Consider the following 23,521-nt stretch of genomic DNA (forward strand, 5'->3'; position numbering starts at 1 on the left):
TCTTGACATGATATAAAGCCCAAAAAGCCTATATTATGTCTACAATTACTAGCCATGAAAGCATTAATGGTAACGAAAATATAGTTCATAATCTCCACCTCAGAGTCTCTGTGGATAGTAGGAAGAAATCGTGACTTGAGCCTCCTGTAACTTCTCTTTTAAAGAAATAGGAATAACGCTATTGTACGTAGTAATGTGTTAATTAATATTACTTCCTCCCACTGAACTACAATATCTGTTATTAATCTTCGGAGTCAGTATTGGTCATACTCACAGATCATCTCACTAGTGAGATCAGTACAATGTCATGGTGGATCACGAACACCATCCATTGTTTGTTTTCTTCTCGTCTTTATAGGTAATTAATATCGCTCTGTGTGTATCCATTGGTTCAGTTTTCTTGTTTGATTGTACTTTGTTTTTAGAAAATTTGGGCATATGTTGTTGCGAAGTTACTCTAGACTGTAGCGTACTTGGTATATTTATAAATTTGAGTCTGAATAATCTTGTAGCAGTCTACATGTATTGGGAAATAGGATCCTTGTTAAAATAATATGACAAATTATTAGATAAAGAGTGATTTATTTGACAAATTATATGCAATTATATTATAGTGATTACTTCCTCCCACTGAAATACAATATCTGTTATTAATATTCGGAGTCAGTATTGGTCATACTCACAGATCATCTCACTAATGAGATCAGTACAATGTCATGATGCATCACGAACACCATCCATTGTTCTTTCCTTCACGTCTTTACAGGTTAATTAATATCGCTCTGTGTGTATCCATTGGTAAACGTCATTCGATTAACTGAAATTCGACATCACGTCACTATGCTATGTTATTCTAATACTGAGTTTTGTCTCTAGGACCTAAGAATACGATAACACGCACATTTAACAGGCTAGGATTCAACTGGTGGTCACGTTAACATTTAGATTCTGAACTTGACACATTACAATAGTGGTTCCTCCGTACACAAGTAGCACTTACACAATAACAATAATAGTACAATGTATCTCTGGCCGTTGAAGTACACCCCTCATAAGATGTACTTCTTGCGTCAGCACTCATCGTAGCAAGAACCATATCTCGTACAACAGTATAAACAATCACAAACACATGTCCGTAAAACCTTTCTTTTTTAACTATCACTAAACATATCATCATAATTCTTCAGTGTAGGAACAAGTAGAATACTTCAATCCCATCCTTCCAATATACTAATAGGGAAAAGTCTAATTTAAGGAGTCAACTCAAAAACCAACAAAGTGTCATCTCTCAGTTTGCCAGAAAAACTAAATAACTTTCTTACTTTTCAGATGTGTTTGAAAGAAGTGAGCAAAAGTTTGATTCATAACGAATGCATTAAGTGAGATATAAAGGATTGTTTATTAATAGGTCAGTTTTACAAGCGTGTGAAACACAGCAATCGTGAAAAGAAGAGAACATGGATTTTTCTAACTTGTTGATACAAAAACTGTCAGGTGCCAATATAAATTCAGATAACTGTTTTTAAACTTTTAGAAATCTTACTGAAATAGCAGATATATTGCATTCCAATTAAACATTTTAGTTTTTATTTAATAAGAACAAGATATGAGATTCTAAAGCAACGTATGCGTAAATATACAAATATTTTTCAGCTTATCCCAGGTATCTATAGGTTCTCTGGAGTCATCTGACTCAATGCACGTTTTGTCCGGGGGGTTTAGAGTCGGATGATGATCTTCTTGACAACACGCGATTGACTGGGAATCGGACCTCAGCCGTCCGGCTGAAAGCCCAGCAGCTAATCCTTTACGCTAATCACGCCCCGAAAATCTTCACATACAAGATATATTGTCTTTATCTTCTTTTCATAATGATTACACTTAATTCATAAATGCTTGTACGGTACTTGTCACCCAGGAATTAAATCAGTGTTCTGCAATTCAACCCAATAAATCTTCACTTCTCATTTCTAATTGAGCCTTCGCCTTTCCTCCTCTTACTTTATTGCTCTGGATCCATACTATTCATATGAAAAGTAAAAATAAATAACGCTTGAAGATGGCACTTAACCTGGTATTTGAGGAAAACAATTTGTTGGAGATAACTGTATTGCCATCCATGAAGGAGTCATATTGCCTCCAGAATTGGCATCGGGCCCTCCCCATCATAATATTAGCCTTGAATGTTAGCGTACCTTTTGGATGAAAAATCAAATTTAATCATTCTGGCACTTCGTTGGTTTTTGACTTGACCCCTCCAGTTATTCAGAGTATTCCAAACTATCTTGTCGCATACACAGTTGTAAAGAAATAAACTGATATCATATGCATGGGATTGGAACAACACTGTAAGGAGAGTCTTATTGTACTATCACCATCAAATCTCCAAACATACATTAAGATGATACTTGAATGCAAAACTCTTGTAACATTATCCACAAATAATGTATGGAAACGATACAGACGCCCTGCTCTACCGTCATTATCACAATGCACTGTACATTTCAGATATTCACTGCTTGAGTGTAATTTCTGTGCTGTTTACAAGAAATAAGTTGGGATTAATGAACATACATAGAATTTTGTGATACTATCTGTGTTTACTGGCTGTGTTATTTACAGTGTGAACATAGTTAAGAATGTATATGCGATTCCCTGCTAGAAAAGTTCAAGGAATGAGCGACGATTAACAGTATGTTTTTCTAAGGTCTACGATGAAGTGAAAAAGAGTTCATATATATTGAAGTTTTAGCCCCGCCGCTCCACAATCTTTTATTTTTACAAGTTGCTTTACGTTTCACCGACACAGATAAGTCTCACGGCGACGATAGGATAGGAAAGGGCTGGGAGTGGGAAGGAAATGACCGTGGCCTTAATTAAGGTACAACCCCAGCATTTGTCTGGTATGAAAATATGAAACTACGGAAATCCATTTTCAGGGCTGCCGACAGTGGGGTTCAAACCCACTATCTTCCCAATAGTGGATACTGGCCGCACTTAAGCGACTGCAGCCATCGAGCTCGGTCACAATCCTCTCTGAATGCATTTAGTTTAATACACTCACGAGCGCCTCACAGGCCACAGTGGACGCAAAGAAAGTGTCTTTGGCATAGGCTATCTCTCCTAACAAATCATAATAGTGTGTGAAGATTTGATACAGAAAAAGGACTGACGTCTTAGAAACTGATCACCGATCCTCAAAAGAGAATAGCACTGTCTCCCATTATGATTTTGTTACATGTAGTAAACCCTGACATGATGGTTGTTTTCATTTGGTCAAAAGGCCTTCTGAGTTGGATGATGGAAATAACCGGGTAACTTAATTCTCAGCCACGTTTCTTCAAGTAAGGAGGATAATATCTTAGCCGTTAGACCATGCCAGTTACTTAGCGCAACTAATAAATAAAAATGCGAGGTAGCCATTTCATTTTGACGAAGTATATATTAAAACACGTGAAGGTACTAATCTAGCTTAAGGTAGCTCTAACTTACGTTTTGGGTGAAAAATATCACACTAACGTCGATTTAATTCTTTTACAAGATAAGTTTCCCAGGAAAAGCATTAAACCATTAAAGATATCAACATTTTCGACAACTTTGATCTTGATAAGAATAAAGTACAGTACTTCAAAACCAACTTGGAATTATTAAATTACGTTTATAGGTTGGTGTGCATTGATCTGATCTGATGTAAAGTTCATGGAACTTGAGGAAAAAATTAAAGGCTGGAAAATGAACCCAGGGCCTTGGAATAAGAGCAAAGCACACTACCTCTACACCACAGGGCTGCCTATTAATAATAATAATAATAATAATAATAATAATAATAATAATAATAATAATAATAATAATAATAATAATAATAATAATAAACATTTACGAGGTGTAGAATGTCTTTCATTTTTCCCCACATTTCATGAGCTTTACCCTTTTCTGGATACACTAATTTTTTCTTTCGATTTAACGGAACTCTTTGTCTCTACTGTAAGTAGAGTCAAAGGATGCAGTATACGTACTCCTGCATGTCGTAAGAGGCTACTAAGAATCTGTACCCGCTCTCTCGTCTTCTAAGCCCAAAAACGTATCCATGATTACACGCTTTCCCCTGTAGCAGACAAAATGTACTCGCGCGATTTCTTTTACCTGGATCTGAGGGCTCATTCAAGCTCAGTTCACCCTACGTGATTACTAGGGCTCGGAGTTTTAGGCAATAATAGATTAGAACGCAAACTAATTTGGTTGTTAGGAAATGTCGTCCAGCCCGTTGTTGCGAAATGTAGCAAGAGTAACATAAATTTTAGGCGTTCTAATAGGCCGTACCCCTAACGTTTATGCAAATCTCATAGCAGGACTGTTGTGCGGTTGGAGTACACGTGCTAGTCGCCTCAGTAAGATTGCATTCTAACCTTTACTGCTTTTAAATCCAGACTCTAGTGATTACAATGGAGGCGCTACCTGACGCTGAGATAGCGGCCCCGGTTCAGAAAGCCAAGAGCGGCCGAGAGAATTCGTCGTGCTGATCACACGAGGTCTCATAATCTACAGGCCTTCAGTCTAAGCAGCAGTTGCTTGGTAGGCCATGGCCCTTAGGGGCTGTTGCACCATGAAGTTTGGGGTTTGCACTTGAATCAGTGGTTCTGGTGACAAGAGTATTCTAACAGGAGGGGTGTCACCTTGCCTAATGGAGAACATTACAGTAGCTTACATTCAACGAGCAAGTGTACACCGTAAACAGCAGAGCCAGTAAACAAGGGGTTAATGTATTTACATATATCATATATTCCCTCCTAGTTGTTGTGATGATTGACTGGGAGTTCCTCTGAAGACTCAGTTTACGTATCTTCACTTAACGTAGGCAGTGGGCTCACGATAATGCAAGCCTGACATTCGTGATGATCCTCGCACGGTCTCCGCTCCTACAAGTGCTGCTCTTGTGAGGGTCACTGTCAAACCACGCTGCGGATAGCTACCACGGCCAGATAAATGGATCTCAGTAGATCCTCAGGTTACAGCTGATTGTCGTCCAGACAATGACGTTGTTGATGCTGTCCAGTCAAGCCATAACCATAACATAAAGCCATGTAATATGGAAGACATCTGGAATTCCAGACATCCGAATGTGTCTGATAACGAATAGGTAGTAAACCTCATGGAAATCTCAGACACTTTATCGGAATTCAAAACAAATCTGCAACTCAGACGTCACATGATCTATAGCACTTCACGTCTTTAGATCGGGGTATGCTGGTAAACCAGAAGTTCTTCTGGTCCGTAGTTAAGTCCATTTCTATTCTTCGTTTTGGATACTTTCATTTCAGCTGCCAGATATGGTCTCTTTAGTCCAGTTCAGTCTTGCCAGTACTGGGCAGGAAGAAGCATGCTATGCCGCTAGCTGAAACAGAAATAATAATAATAATAATAATAATAATAATAATAATAATAATAATAATAATAATAATAATAATAATAGAGTACAAATTGAATAATACAGTTTTAAATACTGCATTCATTCAAATGTTATTCAATACACTTCTACCGCTTTTCCCACACTAGTGGGGTTACGGGTGCGAACTGTGTCATACATGTTGGTCTGATTAATATTATTTGTTAACAAGTTGCTTTACGTCGCACCGACATACATAGGTCTTATGGCGACGATGGGACAAGAAAGGGCTAGGAGTGGGAAGGAAGCGGCCGTGACCTTCAATAAATTACAGTCCCAGCATTTGGCTGGTGCAAATTGGGAAACCTCAGAAAATTAACTTCAGGGTTGTCGACCGTCGGTTTCGAACCCACTATCTCCCGAATACTGGTTACTGGCCACACTTCAGCGACTTCTGCTATCGAGCTCGGTCACATGTGGATATGTCCCGGTTTTACAGCCGGATGCCCTTCTTGACGCCGACACAATGTGGAGGGAAGTATTCAGTGGTTTGTAGAGTAATATGATGGGAGAAACACAAACACTCAGTCCCCACGCCGTAGGAATTAACCATACACAGTTAAAATCTCCGGCCCGGTCGGATATCGAACTCGCGGCCTTCTGAACCAAAGGCAAGACGCTGACCACTCAGCCAAGGAGCCGGACAAATGTTGTGCAGTATTGTATGATGTAATTCATCCTCGTGTTAAGGAAAATGAAATGCCCTGTCCTACCACTATTAACACGTCCCTGTTTACTTCCCTGCACATCTGAAACTCGTCCAGCAGGAACTTTGGAAACATGTAGATCTGTATTCATCATCTATTTTACACCGGCAGGAAATGACATCCCAACACCAAAAAGGAGTTGTGCTAGATAAACGAAATTCAGGAGGCGTGTTTGCACATCTGACAGACGCGCTGTACACTTGGTGAGCGGGTCGGCGGTTGCAAGGTAGTGGCCACAACTGGTCCGGTCCGTGGCCCGACATCTCAGCACTCCCACCGACCAACCGAGCAGAGGAACGGTGGCCACGGCTCCACCGTGGCTCTATGCCTCTGTTTTCGGGAGACGGAGAGGGGCTGGTCCATATCGTCGGCTGTCCTGAGAATGGTTTTCCGTGGTTTGTCTATTCTCCTGCACTAAGGGGAATACCGCGGCAGTTCCTATTATTGGCTACGGCCGCCACCCCTCTCATCTTCTCCGAAATTCTCTTTCACCGTATCATATCTCCCTGGCCGGAGAGACGGCGTTACCGTCTGGGAGGTCCGCCGTCCCCTTCAAGGACTGGATGAAAACTTGTTTAGTAGTAGTAGTAGTAGTAGTAGTAGTAGTAGGGGTAGTAGTTGGTGAGCATTCAGAAGATAGTGGGTTTGAACCCCACTGTCGCCAATCCTAAAGAGGATTTTCCGTGTTTTCCACAATTTCACACCAGACACATGCTGGGGCTGTACCTTAATTAAGGCAACGGACGCTTCCTTCCAACTCCTAGCCATTTCCTATCCCTTCGTTGCCATAAAATCTACCTGTGTCTGCGCGACGTAATGCAAATTCAAGTTCGTGAGCGTTAGTCATTGTCCGGTGCTGATGTTGTGAGGTAGGTGTGAGTCAAACACGCCTTTAAGGAGATGGAGAAGGCAGTGTCAGCAGCTCAATGAGTTTTAACGAGGACGTGCAATAGGACTACGAGAAGGTGGATGTTCTTTCCGAAATATTGGGAGGGATGTATTCACAGTGCATCGGTGTTGGCAGCAATTGTCACGGGAAGGCACTGTCTTAAGAAGACGGGAGTCCAGCCGCACACGGCCTCCGTATTCGCCGCATGGCTGTGGTGGATCGTACTGCAACTGCAGCACCCATTAGAGCCTCAGTTGGCACCAGAGTGACCCAGCGAACTGTAAACAGTCAATCACTTGATAGACAGCCCCGTGTCAGGCGTCCTGTAGTGTTCATGTCACTGCGATCTGCGGCTTCAGTAGTGTCAAACTACAGCTCAGTGAAGAGCGGACCGGAGATCTGGTGTGTTCTCGGATGAAAGCCGTTTCTGTCTTGAGATGCCAGTGACTGCCGTAGGTTGACCAAGCGACCGCTTGGAACGAAGGTGCGTGTGACGTTGACACACCAAGACTTGTGGACTGGGGAGCGATTTCCTTTGACATCAGGAGCACACTCGTCGTTATCCCAAAAACCTTGACAGCGGCTATGTTCGTCAAACTGGTGGTTGATCGGTTTTTCTGCCAGTCATTCGCAGTATTTAAGAAGGTGTTTTCCAACAGGACGACGCTTGACCTCATACTGCTGCTGTCACCCAACGTGCTCTACAGAGTGTCTTCGCCTGCGAGATCACCACACCTGTCGCCCATTGAGCACGCATGGGACATTGTGCGACGACAAATCCAGCGTCATCCAATACCAGCATTAACCGTTGCTGATTTGACTGACCAAGTAAAACAGGAGAGGGACTCCTTCCCATAAAATGACATAGAGCATCTTTACGACACAATGTCTGCACGTTTGCATTGCATACTTGCATTCATTATCATGGCGACTACAGCGGCTATTAATTTGACCACCATGTCAATTGTCTTCTCATGCATACTTAGACCTGTGATTTGGAAACTTTAGTCAAATAAATATGTTACCTAGACAATTGCTCACCCTAAATTGCATTCCTCTAAACTAATGCCTTCTTGGTGTTAGGATTTCTTTTTCTGCCAGTGTATCTTCACTGAACAAGTCAAGTGACCTTTACTTAAGATTGGTGACACTTCTTTTTATACAGAGCAGGGGTGAACAGGTTGGCAACCATCACGTAGCACGCAGGGTACCTGTCTGTATTGCGTTGTGTGTTCTAATGTAAAAAACACACAGTATTTCAGCGTCATAACGTACTAGTCAACTTGCTTCAGTTTCTTAGTACCTGAAACAGATCCGAACGATAATTAACGATGTGTGTGTGTGTGTGTGTGTGCGTGCGTGTGTGTGTGGACATTATAGCACAAGCGAAATAGAGACAGTTACAGCGCGCGCTGCATGCAGGTCGCTACATTCATAGTTTCAAGGCCGTGAATCTAATCTGGTAATCTCTGACTGAGAGCATTATTTTTAGCGAAATAAATATTATAGATATATGTGCGAGTGTATCTCGTACGATTTTGATTTAGTGACACATTAATAGTGATCAAACACTGACCAAGTTTTAACACTGTTCACTGGGTACTTTGAGAAATATAGGTAGGTACATATTTAGTAGTGTATGGCAAAGCAAGCAGTACTGAAATTACAAACATGCTCCCATCTTACTATTTTCTACATTTTTATATCATCTGTTCTCTTGACCAGAGAGAGGGTGTTGTCCTCTAGGTGGCTCGCCCCAACCCCTCAAGGTGGGGAATGATAACTTCCTTAAAGATATAGCTGGATTGGTTGCCCGCGATGAAGTATTATGATGGGCTGGTGGATCATCCGGTATAGTTTAGGTCTGTTAGATGTACGAAGGTTTGCTGACCAATCAGAAGAGCAGCGAAGTGGATCACTGGTACTGTACACGAGGGATGTAAATAAAGTAGTTTCAATATTGATAGGATGCTATCTTTAATGAACTAACAAGTACAAATGCATTCCTTCAAAATAGGCACCCGCAAAGTATGCGAAATGTCGAGAAGCCGCTGGGGACCGTTGGCAAGCCGTTCTCTGTTGATAACAGCGACAGTACCCCTACTGCGCGGAGTACAGATGGCACGTCAGGAAATCGGCGCCCTCGGAGGAGTTCCTTCAACTTTAGAGTCGAAGTCACAAGGACTCATGTCAGGTGAGTACGGAGGGTATTCCAAGACCTCCCAATGCTCCTGTTGCAATAAGAGCATGGCATTATCTGCTACATGACAACGTGCGACATGACAAGTTGCGTTGTCATGTAACACGATAGGGCAATAAACGTGGACGCCTGCGCCGCATGGCCGGACGCAGATGCCGCTTCAGATATCGGCAATAGTACTCACTGACCCTCAGGCACAGTATGCGTAAGAATAAAACTCTTGTAGTTGTATGTTACAATCAGCATAAGTTTCACCCAGCTGGGTTCCTGTCGACATTTCTGTGGACGTGGCGAACCTTGGTGACACTATTCATTGAACTGGCGCTTTAATTCCGGCTCTTAGGCTCGTGCCCATGTCTCATGGATGGCGACAATATACCGCTGAAATGCGTCTCCTTCGTTGCGGCGTCTGTCCAGGTGGATGCCAGCCAGTGCACACCGGTGCCATTTCTGTACGTCGGCGAGTTGATATGGAACCCAACGGCACATAATTTTCCTCATGTTAAGACATTTCGTTAATATGTGTCACACCGCCTGATGACTAAGACCAACCTCTTACCGATAATTCTCGGACAGTCCATCGATGGTCTACGCAAACGAGACCACTCACGATATCAATCTGATCTTGAGGAATGGACGGCCGACCTGTGCGGTGCAAATCCACAGCCTCATTCCGACCCGCAAGAAACGCCTTGAACCAATCGTGCAACCGTCCTATTCAGTAATACATTCTCGCCATAGGCTTCACGTAATCCTCGATAATGTTATGATGCATTTTTTTAATCACGGGCAATCTCGATTTCAATCCACGAACGCTAATCATATTTTGGAAATTTGATTTAAAGCGGTGAGATCGACACTCTTCACTTCAACGCCACACAGCAACAACACACCCTAACTGGATGCATGTGAAAGGCATACTTCACATCGACAATAGCGCCACCTGACCGCTCCCATATCCCATTTGCGCATGCCCGATCTCCTGCGAGTGTGTGGAGTGCTTTGGTCTACTTTATTTTACCGAGCTCGATAGCTGCGGCCAGTATCCAGTATTCGGGAGATAGTAGGTTCGAACCCCACTGTCGGCAGCCCTGAAGATGGTTTTCCGTGGTTTCCTATTTTCACACCAGGCAAATGCTGGGGCTGTACCTTAATTAAGTCCACGGCCACTTCCTTCCCACTCCTAGCCCTTCCCTGTCCCATCGTCGCCATAAGACCTATCTGTGTCGGTGCGACGTAAAGCAACTGGCAAAAAAAAAAAAAACTTTATTTACAGCCCTCGTAGTTGATGAAGTGCAAGTGTTTAGCCACAAATAAGAACAACAGTGAAGAGGAGGAGGAACAAGTATTAACTCACCAATTAGAAGAGCAGCGAAGAGGATGACCGGTACTATACAGTTGAGGTCTATGAGGAAGCCGAATACGAGGTTTCCCAGTAGAGCGCCCCCTCGACCGAACGTGAGAGACAGTGCTGCCGCCGTGACCCGCAGGTTGGTGGGGAATAGATCCACAATGACACAGTAGACCGTGCTGATGCCGAGACTGGTGAGAGCTTCGAAGATACACGACAGGATGAGATTCTCAGTGGCGTTCTGCACGAAGTAGAACCCCAGCGTCACTCCTCCCGCTACAACGAGGCTGAACACTGAAACATACAATAATAATAATAATAATAATAATAATAATAATAATAATAATAATAATAATAATAATAATAATAATAATAATAATAATAATAATAATAATCGTATGTCCTCAGCCACCATGGGCAGGCATTTCAGGCTACCTGCGTGCCAATTTCGACGTTCTACTTTACCAGACGATAGATTAGGCCTGAGTATTTTGTTTTTTTTTTTTTGCTATGGGCTTTACGTCGCACCGACACAGATAGGTCTTATGGCGACGATGGGAGAGGAAAGGCCTAGAAGTTGGAAGGAAGCGGCCGTGGCCTTAATTAAGGTACAGCCCCAGCATTTGCCTGGTGTGAAAATGGGAAACCACGGAAAACCATTTTCAGGGCTGCCGATAGTGGGATTCGAACCTACTATCTCCCGGATGCAAGCTCACAGCCGCGCGCCTCTACGCGCGCGGCCAACTCGCCCGGTGGCTGAGTATTTAATAATTACTTTGGACAGTTAAACGCCAGTCATATCACCAGAGATCTTTTACATGCCGAAATCGTACGACATGGAGTATCGAATAGACCGTTTGCCGCCCTTCAAATTTCGACTTCCTGCTGGTTTTGAACCTGCATTCTTAGGATCCGGAGGTGTAGGCCTAGACTGCATCAATGACCCACAGAAGAAGCTACATTCCACTTGTGATTTAATACGTTAACCCTCAGAGGACCAAATCTATTCTTTGTGACACGCCGGACCACGGGAAGGATAAAATTGAACGTACTGACTTAGAAGCATAGTGCAACAATATCAAATATAAAAGTTCATATACTTACCCTAAAAAATAAAAATTCGCCTAATAAATTCCTTGCATTCGGGAGATAGTGGGTTCGAATCCCACTGTCGTCAGCCCTGAAGATGGTTTTCCGTGGTTTCCCATTTTCACACCAGGCAAATGCTGGGGCAGTACCTTAATTAAGGCCACGGCCACTTCCTCCCAACTCCTAGGCTTTTCCTATCCCATCGTCGCCATATGACTTATCTGTGTCGGTGCGACGTAAAGCAAATAGCAGAAAAAAATCACCTTCTGGATGTTGTTTTTTTAACGTAGAGACCAGGAACATTTATGTACTCAGCCTGTGTAAAGTCTGTCGGTAAACCTGCGGCCCATCATGTGTAGGCAATGTGTTTTGAGCGTGTAGGGAGCTAGCTTAATAATTGCACGCAGTTCGATTTAGGACCAATACATCTGTTTGAAATGAAATGTCACGTACCTGTGGTTCGCATTCCTCATAAAACTGGAGCTTCCGTGGCCATGATCACAGTATCAGGGTCACGAAAAACTACAGGGGTATGTAACTGAAATGAAAATGGGTTCCCCGGCGTTTCAGATTCCGCGTTAAACAGGAGGTTCGTGCCATGATCATGATATCAGCAGTAACATAAATCCACAAGTTTGCTTTTGTTTTAAATTTGGTTGGACGTCAGTAGCACAGTGGTTTAGAATCTGAATTTCAATCCAGACGACCAAGGTTTGAATTCCGGTTGATTTAGGAGTAAATTTTTTTCCTAAAATATCAAGAGACGTCTGGAAGGGAATCCGGCCTCGAACAATCAGCGTGAACTCTAAATGAGCCACAGTAGATCTGATGATCTAATGTGCTAAAGAAGGTATTAATTAATATTTTAAATGTGATTTGTTACTGTTATTATTGGCTATTCTAAATATTTGTCGAGTTTGATTACAATTAAATCATGTCAACGGATTTTTACACTAGTTCTAGCTCTTCTGGCTTTTGGTAAAATATGTAAACCATAGACTATTATCACTGTAATAATAGCATAAATAATGCTTGTAATAATATAAACTCTATATAGGTTATCAAAATAAATTCGATTCAGTAAAAGAACAACTTTATTTGAAAGTATTAATTATCAGAAACTGTACAACTTCTTCAGTTACTTGTCTACATTCCTGAAAGCGAAAGGAGAACCGGTCCTTCATGTTGATTAGCCCGTTTTTACGACCGGATGCCCTTTTTAGCTCCAGCTTTATACGGAGAAATGTATTTTGTTTCTTGTTTGTTTTACAATTTGTGTAACGTCGCACCGACACAGATAGGTCTTATGGCGACGATGGGATAGGAAAGGGGAGTAGGGAGAAAGTGGCTGTGGCATGAATTAAGGTACTGCTCCAGAATTTACCTGGTGGGAAAATAGAAAACCACGGAAAACCTTCTTCAGGGCTTCCGACAGTTTGGTTCGAACTCTCCCGAATGCAAGCTCACAACTGCGTGACTCTAACCGCGCGGCCAACTCGCTCGGAGTATTCACTATTGGGAATGTCTGTGACGGTTGGTAGTGTGGTGGACATGTGGAGGTGTAGGCCTTTTAGGACGATCACAAATACACAGTCACCGAGCCAGAGGAATTAACCATACGCAGTAATGATTAGGAATCGAACCCAGGACCCTATGAACCGAAAGTCAGTACGCTGACCTACAGCCAAGGAGCTGAACAGACTTTATAATTTACATAAAAGGAGTCTTCTAGTAATTCTGTTGTCAAACTATTGCCCTAAATAACAAAAGTGTGAATGAATTACGATGGTACTCCTGTCTATGTCATGTACTGTATATTAAAGTTAGAGAAGAACGTACTCACCCAGGAAGAACTTGGTTCCGAGGCGGTGCACACACAAGGGTAGCCAGATGCTGGTGGGGATACAAGCCAGCCCGATGATTAAAGTATTAAGATAAACGGTCTCCTCTATAGATGCTGAACACAGTTCTTCTTCTGATGTGATGTTGGCGAACTTCACAGAGGACACCTCACACACTGAGGCTGTCTGACCAGGATAGAGAACCTCAAACTCTTCAAATCTCGTGAACAGCTCCGGGAACCACACCATCAGCGTATAATAGCTGCACAGAACACACTAAAATTGAAATATTCAGTACTTCTGGAAGTCAATGCAGCTGAAATACAAAACTATCATTTACCCCTCCCATCAACACAGAAAAGAACAATACCGCTACATCATAGGACTGGCTGTAAATGAGGTAAGCGTCTCCTTAATGCTCAATGTCTAATGAGGCTTCTTCTACAGTACAACAGAGCTGCCCAAATGGTGCCCCCAGCACAACAGCGCGCCAGCAGTGTGCCAGACAGTGCACCGGCGCGCAACTCTCTCAGCTCTCTAGCTGTTTTCAAAATATCCGTTTTAGGTCGTATCGACAGAGACAGGTTTTATGGCGACGATGGGATAGTAAAAGCTAGGACTGGGCTAGGAATGAGAAGGAAGCGACCGTAGTTTTAATTAAGGTACATCCCCAGCATTTTCCTTGTCCGAAACTGGAAAACCATAGAAATACCATATTCAGAGCTGCCGACTGTGGGGTTCGAATCCACTATCTCCTAAATGCAAGCTCACAGCTACGTGACCTAAAGTGTGTAGCCAACTTCAACACACAAGTTCTCTCTTTCTCGTCTCATTTTCCACAAGAATATAACAATTCTGCTATTTACGCATTTTTGTAATTATTTGAGGGGAAGTCGTTTATACGATAAGGATCTTTATTATCACACTTTCTACGTAAACTCAATGTGCTATTTAAATACGAGCGAAAATGTTGTTATAATTTTTGTACACAGTATTTGAAGGTGTTCTGCGCGGACAGCACAACGTACTCTACATCAGCACCAGGCGACTGCCATGCTTGTCGCAACCCTCCCGTAGCGGCCAGGCCTGACCTAGCAGACAAACCCTACTGGGACTAAGAAGAAGACCGTGGAGACTCTCGGCTAGTAAATAATGGCCGCAGATTTATTTAGTTAATTTCCGTCATTTGACCCCACTCTAGGGACACCATTAACGTGACTTCGGTGTGTTCATTCATAAGAGGGCTGTACCAGTTCACAGTTACACATGCTGAATTGGCATCGGAGGTGACCCAGACTAACAAGGTATCCCCCGAGTTGCCTGATAAGTCTCTGTGCTTTTTCTTCAATTCAATTTCTTCCTTTTCCTTCCTAACCTCCTTAAATTTAATTTCGCTTACACTCTAGCCAATCTCTCTGCCGCGGGTAGTGTGTTTGTTTCCTAAGCGAGTGTGCGTGTGTGGAGGATTCATCCTCTCCAACCTGCTAGTGGAATACATTCCCTGTCGTAAGAGGGACCGCGAACGAGGATTAGCGACCATAGGTCCCTACTTGTGTCAGGTTCCTCACCTTTATCGTTCCTATCCGACAACACTTGGTCAAATCTTCCAACCCCAGCGGTACTAGATTTGCGACGCATTTCATTGACACGCATTTCATGGCCTTTCCCTATATTTTGTCGCTGCTTTCATTCTTCCAAGTATCGACCTCTTCCATTTTCCTTCTTCCTTCAGCTTTCTACAGCCGCTGGAGCCACGCAGGCTCATTTTGGTTTTGGCCGGGAATTTAAGACCGGATGCCTTTCCTGACGTCACGTGATTGCTGAAATGAAAATTTCGATCCAGAATCGATTGGAATTCGAACTTCAGCCTTCCGTGTGTGTGAAGCGAACAGCTAAGCCCCCAGATAATCACACCCCCACTTCCGTTTTCGTATTCCTTCTGATTAGTGTTAATGGAGGATAACTGCCTAGTTTTACTTGTCTTAAAACAATAATCATCACCACCACTTTGCCAGTTGACTCTGAATGAAAGTTGTGGCTTAGAAGTCTGGCTACTAACCTCACTTTAATTGACCTTATGCCCTTAATCGCGTCCCGGGATTATTCGGCAGTAATTTTCGTACATTTCCTGTGTTATACATAAAACGAGATAATCTTGAATTACCCTAATTTCAGAAATTAGAGAAAACCCCATCGACGATCAGCTACTTATCGTCCTCCAGTAGCGATCAAGGCGTTTTTATCCGCAAACCAGCGACGCAAAGCCTCTATAAATAAGTGAAATTGTATCTAGAATCCGCAAACAACATTTTAAAACGGAGGTGTTAACCAAGATGAATGCTATAAAGATATTGAACTATTGCGCGAGTGGTTACGCAATTTGAATCATTCGGGAGATAGTGGGTTCAAACCCTACTGTCGGCAACATTCAAGATGGTTTGTCGTAGTTTTCACACCAGGCAAAAGCTAAGTCTTACTGACTCCACACTGTACAGGATTAAGCCCACGGTCGTTTCCTTCCTATTCCATCGCTCATCGTCGCCATATCACCTGTGTGTCGGTGCGATGTAAAACAAAGAGTAAAAAAAGAAAGAAATAAAGAAAGAAAAAAGAAAGAAAGAAAGACACTGAATCGATTCATTGCTAAATGGACAATGAACAGAATGAAGTGGTATGAACACTACCTGGCTGGTGACAAAATTCACATGTGTGACGACGTGTATCTATTATAATTACTGAAACAAATCGTAGGTGAAAGACCGTAACAATTAAAATGATGGAGTTTAGAACGTTAAGCAACATTCTCACGGCGGATTTATGGTTATTGTGTCTCGCACTATAAACAAAAGACAACAGCGTGTCATGTAACCAAACCTGTAAATGACATCTCTGACTACTATTTTGGCCGTAGTTCATCGAAGTTAAATCTCTTGTTTTAGACAGACCCAACTTTTGTACATGCTTCTGCTACTAACCTTTGGAGCAAGAAGAAAAGGAAATAGTACTACTTCGGTAAAATTCCCGTGAAGTCATCCATGGACTTCTGAGTATGTTACTTTCAAATAAAAGCATTAGGATGTAGAAGACCTCGTCCAAATAGTATGCTAATGAAAATTCATCAGGCGGAGCAAAATTGACATGGATCTACTACAGCCAAGGCTCTTGAGCGGGGGTTGTGGGGTAAGGCTCTGGTAAAAATACAGAGCCTCCATCTGGTCGACAGCGGAAACTTGAAGTACATAAGAAATACACAACTGAATTTGTCTATCAGAGTTCGAAAATAACACCTTACGTATGCGTTTGTAGATTTTCTTACCTGCTTGTGAGTCCGAACTGGATAAAACAAGTCAGTAGCGTATTCCTCAGATGCGGAGCGCTGCAGAGGGATTTGGTTTGCTCCCAGATCTCTCGCAGCAGGTTCTGTAGATCTCCAAAACTGCGGATACTGCGCAAGCTCTTCTGTGAGTTCACAGACCACGAGCTGTTGTGACGGGACTTCTCCTTAAGAGTTTCTATCTGCGGAATAACATTTTAAACATAGAATCAAGTTTTCTGTAATCGTTAATATATTTACAAGTATAGGTTTTGATAATGTGGAAGTATTAATAACTGGGGTATCAGCCGTTCCTTGTGTATCCAGTTCCCGTATTGAACGGTGTGAAAATATAGCTTTATGGAAAATGGAAATTGCAGCAACATGAAGGAATGCGTCATTCGTTTTGATATTGGAAATACGGGATGAGATCCTGATAGGAATATAAAATGCACCGGTTTCAAGCCAATCGGTTCATTCATACGACTCTCTGCATCTGGTTGGTCTCGAAAGAACCACCTCCTGTATGCGAAATCCAATAGAGCTTAGCTGACGTGTGAAGTTTTCGCTTGTAAAACACCTACCGACGAGCCTCTGCTTGCTACCTCAGCCATAATTTCTTTCTCTCTGCAATTTTACCCCTTATAGTCTTTCCTTAATCTACAAAACCCTTCTCTTTTTCCATTCCCTCCGTGCTTTCTATAAAAACCCTCATGACTACTTTCCTCAATTCCTTGCACTCGTTATTACACCGCCCGTCTTCCCCTACATTCTTTATTTCTTAATACTAGCTATCTCAGCCACCCTCATTATTGGGTATCCAATTAACTCCACCGCCCAATTAACATTATCCTCACTTAAAGCTACCTCACATCCTGACTTAATAATTTGCAAGTAATTTTCTATAAGAGTGTCTAATTCCAATTTTACTTCTTCTGACCATTTATATTTAATATAGCCTCTACCCGTCTATATGTCCCTCCTACCTCTTTCCTCTTCCCCTCTCTCTCTCTCTCTCTCTCTCTCTCTCTTCTTCCCAGCTTAACATATATCGGGGCATGATGGGATTCAATCCAGTCACCTATTTCGAACCTCTTTATTCTATCCAACATATCCTTCGAACTAACTACCAAGTCTCGAACACCCCCCACCCCCACCCTCCCGTGAGATGTAATGTAGGTCAGTTCCCAATCCCCACACCACCATCCATTCAAAATATACAGCCATTTTAACCCATAACTATTTCTTTCTTTATCTTCGCTACGCTTCACTCCCCTCATCATCATCCTAAACTCTTTGCTATATATTGGGCGTAAGTTGCCTATTCTAGCATTCCAGTCACCTGACAAAAACATCCTGTCTTCTTCATATTTCCGATAATAGTTTCTAAAAAATTCATTAGCGTACGGTGAACCTTAGGATGATTATATAGGAAGGCCAACATACCATCTTCTCTCCCTCCCCAAATTAAAACTGATGCAAACCACCTCCTCCATCTCATTATCAATGTCATCAATCAATTCACTAATTCCTTCCTTCATTAAAACCGCTACACCCCCTGGATTCCTAACCCTCACCCCCTCTTTCTTTTTTGTTTTATTCTTAACCACAAACTCCCTTCACGTTAACAATTTCCCTATTTCTAACCACGTCTCTAATAAGGCCGTAATATCGAAACTCTCTATTAAATGTATCACTTTCTTGTTCCCCATCTTACTTAATTAACAAGTCTTCAATGTTTACAAAACTTATCTTCCAATCTAGTTATATGGTCCCTTCACCAGCCTCTCCCCTTCCTCTCTTATTTTTACCCCCCTCTGCCACATTGCTTGATTTACTTCTTGTTATTATCGCACTCTCCCTTTCCACTTTCATTCCATGTTTTTAGGAATTTTAGGACACTCTTTATCCTTTTTTTACTCCTGACCTTTATTTTTTCCCACAGATCTTTTAAATTCAATCTTCTTTCTCTACCTAATACCTCACTTCTTTTTATGTTTTTCTCGTTCTCCCTGTACTCTTCCATGTACCTAGACGCCTCCCACAACACTCGCCGATTCATCACTTTCCCCTACCACTTGTGACTGCTGACCTCTCGTATCTGCACTTGCGCTGTCCTGGACTTTATCCTCTCCCGTGCTGCAGCTTCGTGCCTTGCCATAGCCATCCGTCCGCTCTGCCACGTTCCTTTCACTCTGCCTCATCACCAGACACCTTTCCTGTTTATATTTTGCATTTATTTGCTGTAACCAGCCACTGACCACGTTCTAGTCCATCTTCCATTCCCCACCACCAGTTGTTGGTCCCTGATGTATGCTCTCAGTCTTTGAGTCCCACCTGCCACTAAGTGCTTCCTTAAAATTCTAATTCTTTTACTTCCTTCACTCTCCATGTATCTTCTCGCCCTCACTTTCTCACCTTGTAAATTCCTTGCGTTTCTCGCCACAATATCGCCCATTAAGGTAGATAATAACCCGGCCTTTATTGGCCTATGCCTTTCACTTTTCCTACTCTTTTCACATCGTCAATGTCCACTTTACTGAAGTTAATCATTTTATTTTCGATCACCTCCACCACTTTATACACAAAATCCACTTTATTCTCTTTCGCTCCGTCTTGAACACCATAAACAAAGATGCATTTCCTCGAACGTTCCTGACTATTATTTACTTCATTTCTCTTCATCTTACACAACTCCTCCTCTAAATTTTTCACCTTCTTTCTTAATATCACTAGTTTTTCCACATTACTTTCCACCTCCGACGTCGTCTCTCCCATTTTTTCTTGTATCCACCTCTTCATATCATTTATCTCCTTCGACTGGTCCCTTATCATTTCCTTAACTTGGTCCATTTGGAAAGCCTCTTTAACCACCTCGTTAATCGCTTCAACATCAACTCAACCGATGGCGTCACCTGGACCAGGGCCTGGATTCATTTCCACGTCCCCAATGATTAATAGAACTGCCACCACTGCTGCCAGCAGTTCCACTTCCCTCATACTTTTTATACCATCCTTACTGTCCGTTCTCATCGAGCTCGATAGCTCTAGTAGCTTAAGTGCGGAGAGTATCAAGTATTCGGGAGATAGTGGGTTCGAACCCCACTGTCGACAGCCCTGAATATGGTTTCTGTGGTTTCCCATTTTCACACCAGACAAATGCTGGGGCTGTACCTTAATTAAGGCCACGGTCATTTCCTTCCCACTCCTGGCCCTTTCCTATGCCATCGTCGCCATAAGACCTATCTGCAACTTGTAAAATAAACTCTCCGTTCTCCTAATCACTTTTCTCTTCATACTCTTCTGCGATCTTCCAATTACCGCTCGATATTATTCCACTGAAATGCCCATGTCTCGACACTAGCCGCTCAGCACATGCGCTGTCTCTGCTTGCTTAAGCTCGACCAACTATAAAATACATCCTCAGTTCGTACGTCAAACGCTTTTGAAAAAAATATTATATATTTTCGGTTCTCACCCTCATTTGTACCCAATACAACTGGAATGTTATAAAATACTTTCTATTTAACATCTAGAGTGTAGATGCAACCAATTTATGAAATTTTAACTTCGTACGTCAAACAGTAATGGAGGAATGAATGTTCTTATGTAACACCTAGGACATGGAAGACAGCCTTCGTATAAAAGTTTAACTTCGTGCTTGAAACGTTTTCGGAGAACTGAATAATATGATTTTCAAAGTCAACCCCCATTTAAACTACTAATAGCGATCCTACTGTTAAGTTTTCGCGTACAATTGATCCCATAATTAATATCGTGCACTGATTCCGTATTTCATATCTTCTGCCGCTTATCCCAAGTCTGTGGGGTCGCGGGTGCGATGTGGATTTGAATGGAAATGTGGAAACGAGGCTGAGTGGCTCAGATGGTTAAGGCGCTGGATTTCTGAGCCCTAGCTGGCAGGTTCGATCCTAGCTCAGTCCGGCGGTATTGAAGGTGCTCAACTACGTCAGCCCCGTGTCGGTAGATTTATCGGCACGTAAAAGAACTCCCGCAGGACAAAATTCTGGCACCTTGTCCTGTCCAAAAACCATAAAAGTAGTTAGTGGGACATAAAATTAGGGAAAACAGGAGAGTGGACAGTGAGAGAGGTTTTTCAAGTAATAGGATGAAATTGAGGGTAGCGCCTGTGAAATCGGCAAGCTGCATAGCAGGGGTCAATAATCTACTTTTAAACAAACCGGCTAAGACTCTCCCCTGTAATTATGACAGCTTGGGGTTATGGCTCCGGTGCACCCGCGGATCCAGACCACCGCTCACTTTTGATATATATAATAAATATCTGAAACCTAGGTTATAAAATAATAACCTTATTATAAAAAGACAACTTCGCACTTCAAACTGTTTTTTGGGGAATATATGTGAGGATGGGGCCCTAGCTATGATGATTTATAATTATGAAGGCAGAACAAACATAACCAGCCCCCGAGCCAGACGAATTAAACAAATTAAGGTTAAAATCCCCTTCTCGGCCGAGACCCAAACCCAGAACACCCTGGCCAAAGACCAGAACGCTAAGTATTTAGCCATGGAACCGGACAATGTTCCATTCTCCCCACGTCATTGACGTGTGAAGCTATCATGCTGTCGGGAATGGTCACGCTCGATCAGTGAATGGAATAATGCCTTCTTCAATGATGAATTGTGCTTTGTCTTGGCCGTAATGATCACATGTGCAAAATGAAATAATGTTCTGATGCCCGGTTTCTGGAACGTGGTGTCGAATGGTTAACTTGTGCTTTTGCGGTTCACGAACGAAGAATGCGCTGATGCCGGGCTCATGCATGTATCAATGCTAACGGAGGGCATTTTGAAAATTTAATGTAAGAAAGAATGGCTCATAGTGTGTATTACTGTAGTCGTGAACCATGGGCAACGGCTGAGTGGCCTACTAAGTGGTCCTGAGATTCAGAATACCAGTTGCTATGGAATGGGAGTGGGCATCTCGGACATATTCTGCGTCAAGGCATTCCTTGTGCTCAGGCTGCTAGGACTACAATCCACCGGTGGTCCCTCACCCGTTAGAGGGGAGATCCTCGTTTGGACTATGTGTAAGTAGGGTAGCATCCTGCTTCATGAATTTACCGAGCTCAGAACATTTTAAGCAAGCTTCGGACCTATGGGACTAACGGAGTTCTACTCTCATTTTACAAGCGAGGGACTTCTTGGAAAGATCTTGGCGAATGAAATGGAATTCGACGGGGAGCTATCAATATTAATGGGGCTTATGGAGAAAGAAAGTGAACTGGCTGAGTCAGCAAAGAGGATGCCTCTCGATGTGCTAGGAGCAAGTAATATTCGGGCAAGGGGAGATAACGAGGAAGAGATAGGAGATTATAAAGTGTACTTGACGGGTGTTAGAAAGGGAAGGGCAGAGTGTAGAGCCATTCATCAGGAATACTATTGCGCGCAACATACTTTCTGTTAGGCACGTAAATGAGAGAATGATGTGAGTAGAATTGGCAGTTTGAAGAATTAGGACGAGTATTGTCTCAGTTTATTCACCATGTGAGGGTGCAGTTCAGGATGTTGACAAGTTTTATGAAGCATTGACTGACATCGTAGTCAGGATCAACGGCAAGGATAGGATAGTGCTAATGGGCGATTTCATTGAGAGAGCTGGAAATAGAACTGAAGGATACGAAAGGGTGATTGGTAAATGTGGAGAAGATATGAAAGCCAAGAGGAATGGGAAGCGCTTGCTGGACTTCTGTGCTAGTATGGCTTTAGCAGTTACGAATATGTTCTTCAAACATAAGGTTATTCACCGCTACACATGGGAGGGTAGGGGTACCGGATCCATAATAAACTATATCTTAACCGACTTCGAATTCAGGAAATCTGTTAGGAATGTACGGATTTTTCGGGGATTTTTCGATGATACAGACCAATATCTGATCCACAGTGAACTAAGTATCTCCAGGCCTAGGATAAAGAAAGTAAAATCTGTCTACAAACGAAGAAGGGTAGAAAATCTCCGGGGCGAGGAAATTAGAGAGAAGTACATGGATATGATTAGTGAAAAGTTCCGAACAGTGGACAGTAAGCAGTTTCAGGATATAGAAAGAGAATGGGTGGCATACAGAGATGCTGTGGTTGAAACAGCAAGGGAATGCATAGCAACAACTGTGTGTAAAGGGAGGGAATAGTGAACATCGTAGTGGACTGATGAAGTGAGAGCAGCTTGTAAACCTAAAATGAAAGCTTATCAGAAATGGCTCCAAACAAGGGCAAAAATTGCACGTAGATGAAAGAAACAGAGTGAAACAAATAGTTGTTGAATCCAAAAAGTAATCGTGGGAAGATTTTGGTAATGACCATGAAAGGCTAGGTCAAGCAGCAAGGAAACCTTTCTGGGCAGTAATAAAGAATCTTAGGAAGGCAGGAAAAAAGGAAATGAGCAGTGTTTTGGGTAATTCAGGTGAACTTATAATAGATCCCAGGAAATCTCTTGACAGGTGGAGGGAATATTTTTAAAATCTTCGCAACTTAAAAAGTAATTTTCCTGGTGGGGTCGCTTACAACCGAGGTCATGGAGGGGGTGGGGGGGCTGGAGAGGACAATGATGTTGGTGAAATTACGCTTGAGGAAGTGGAAAGGGTGGTAAATAAACTCAATTGTCATAAAGCAGCAGGAATAGATGAAATTAGACCTGAAATGATGAAGT

The 23,521-nt window shown here is 42.5% G+C and overlaps 1 protein-coding gene across 2 annotated transcripts in view; it reads right to left on the bottom strand.

Moving 5' to 3' along the window:
• Window positions 1–1,472: 1,472 nt before the first annotated feature.
• The window catches only part of LOC136878770 (synaptic vesicle glycoprotein 2B), a 45,879-nt gene continuing 23,830 nt past the window's right edge, over window positions 1,473–23,521 (bottom strand). For both annotated transcript variants that reach the window (XM_067152238.2, XM_067152246.2), the window contains exons 6-9: window positions 16,837–17,036; window positions 13,523–13,782; window positions 10,597–10,884; window positions 1,473–5,392 (exon numbers count right to left, since the gene is read on the bottom strand). In XM_067152238.2, the coding sequence (XP_067008339.2) occupies window positions 5,337–5,392; window positions 10,597–10,884; window positions 13,523–13,782; window positions 16,837–17,036 (804 nt within the window). In that variant the 3' untranslated portion in view covers window positions 1,473–5,336. The remainder of the gene's footprint in view (window positions 5,393–10,596; window positions 10,885–13,522; window positions 13,783–16,836; window positions 17,037–23,521) is intronic.

Source organism: Anabrus simplex, chromosome 1 (assembly GCF_040414725.1).
Source record: "Anabrus simplex isolate iqAnaSimp1 chromosome 1, ASM4041472v1, whole genome shotgun sequence".
Taxonomy (NCBI): Eukaryota; Metazoa; Arthropoda; class Insecta; order Orthoptera; family Tettigoniidae; genus Anabrus; species Anabrus simplex.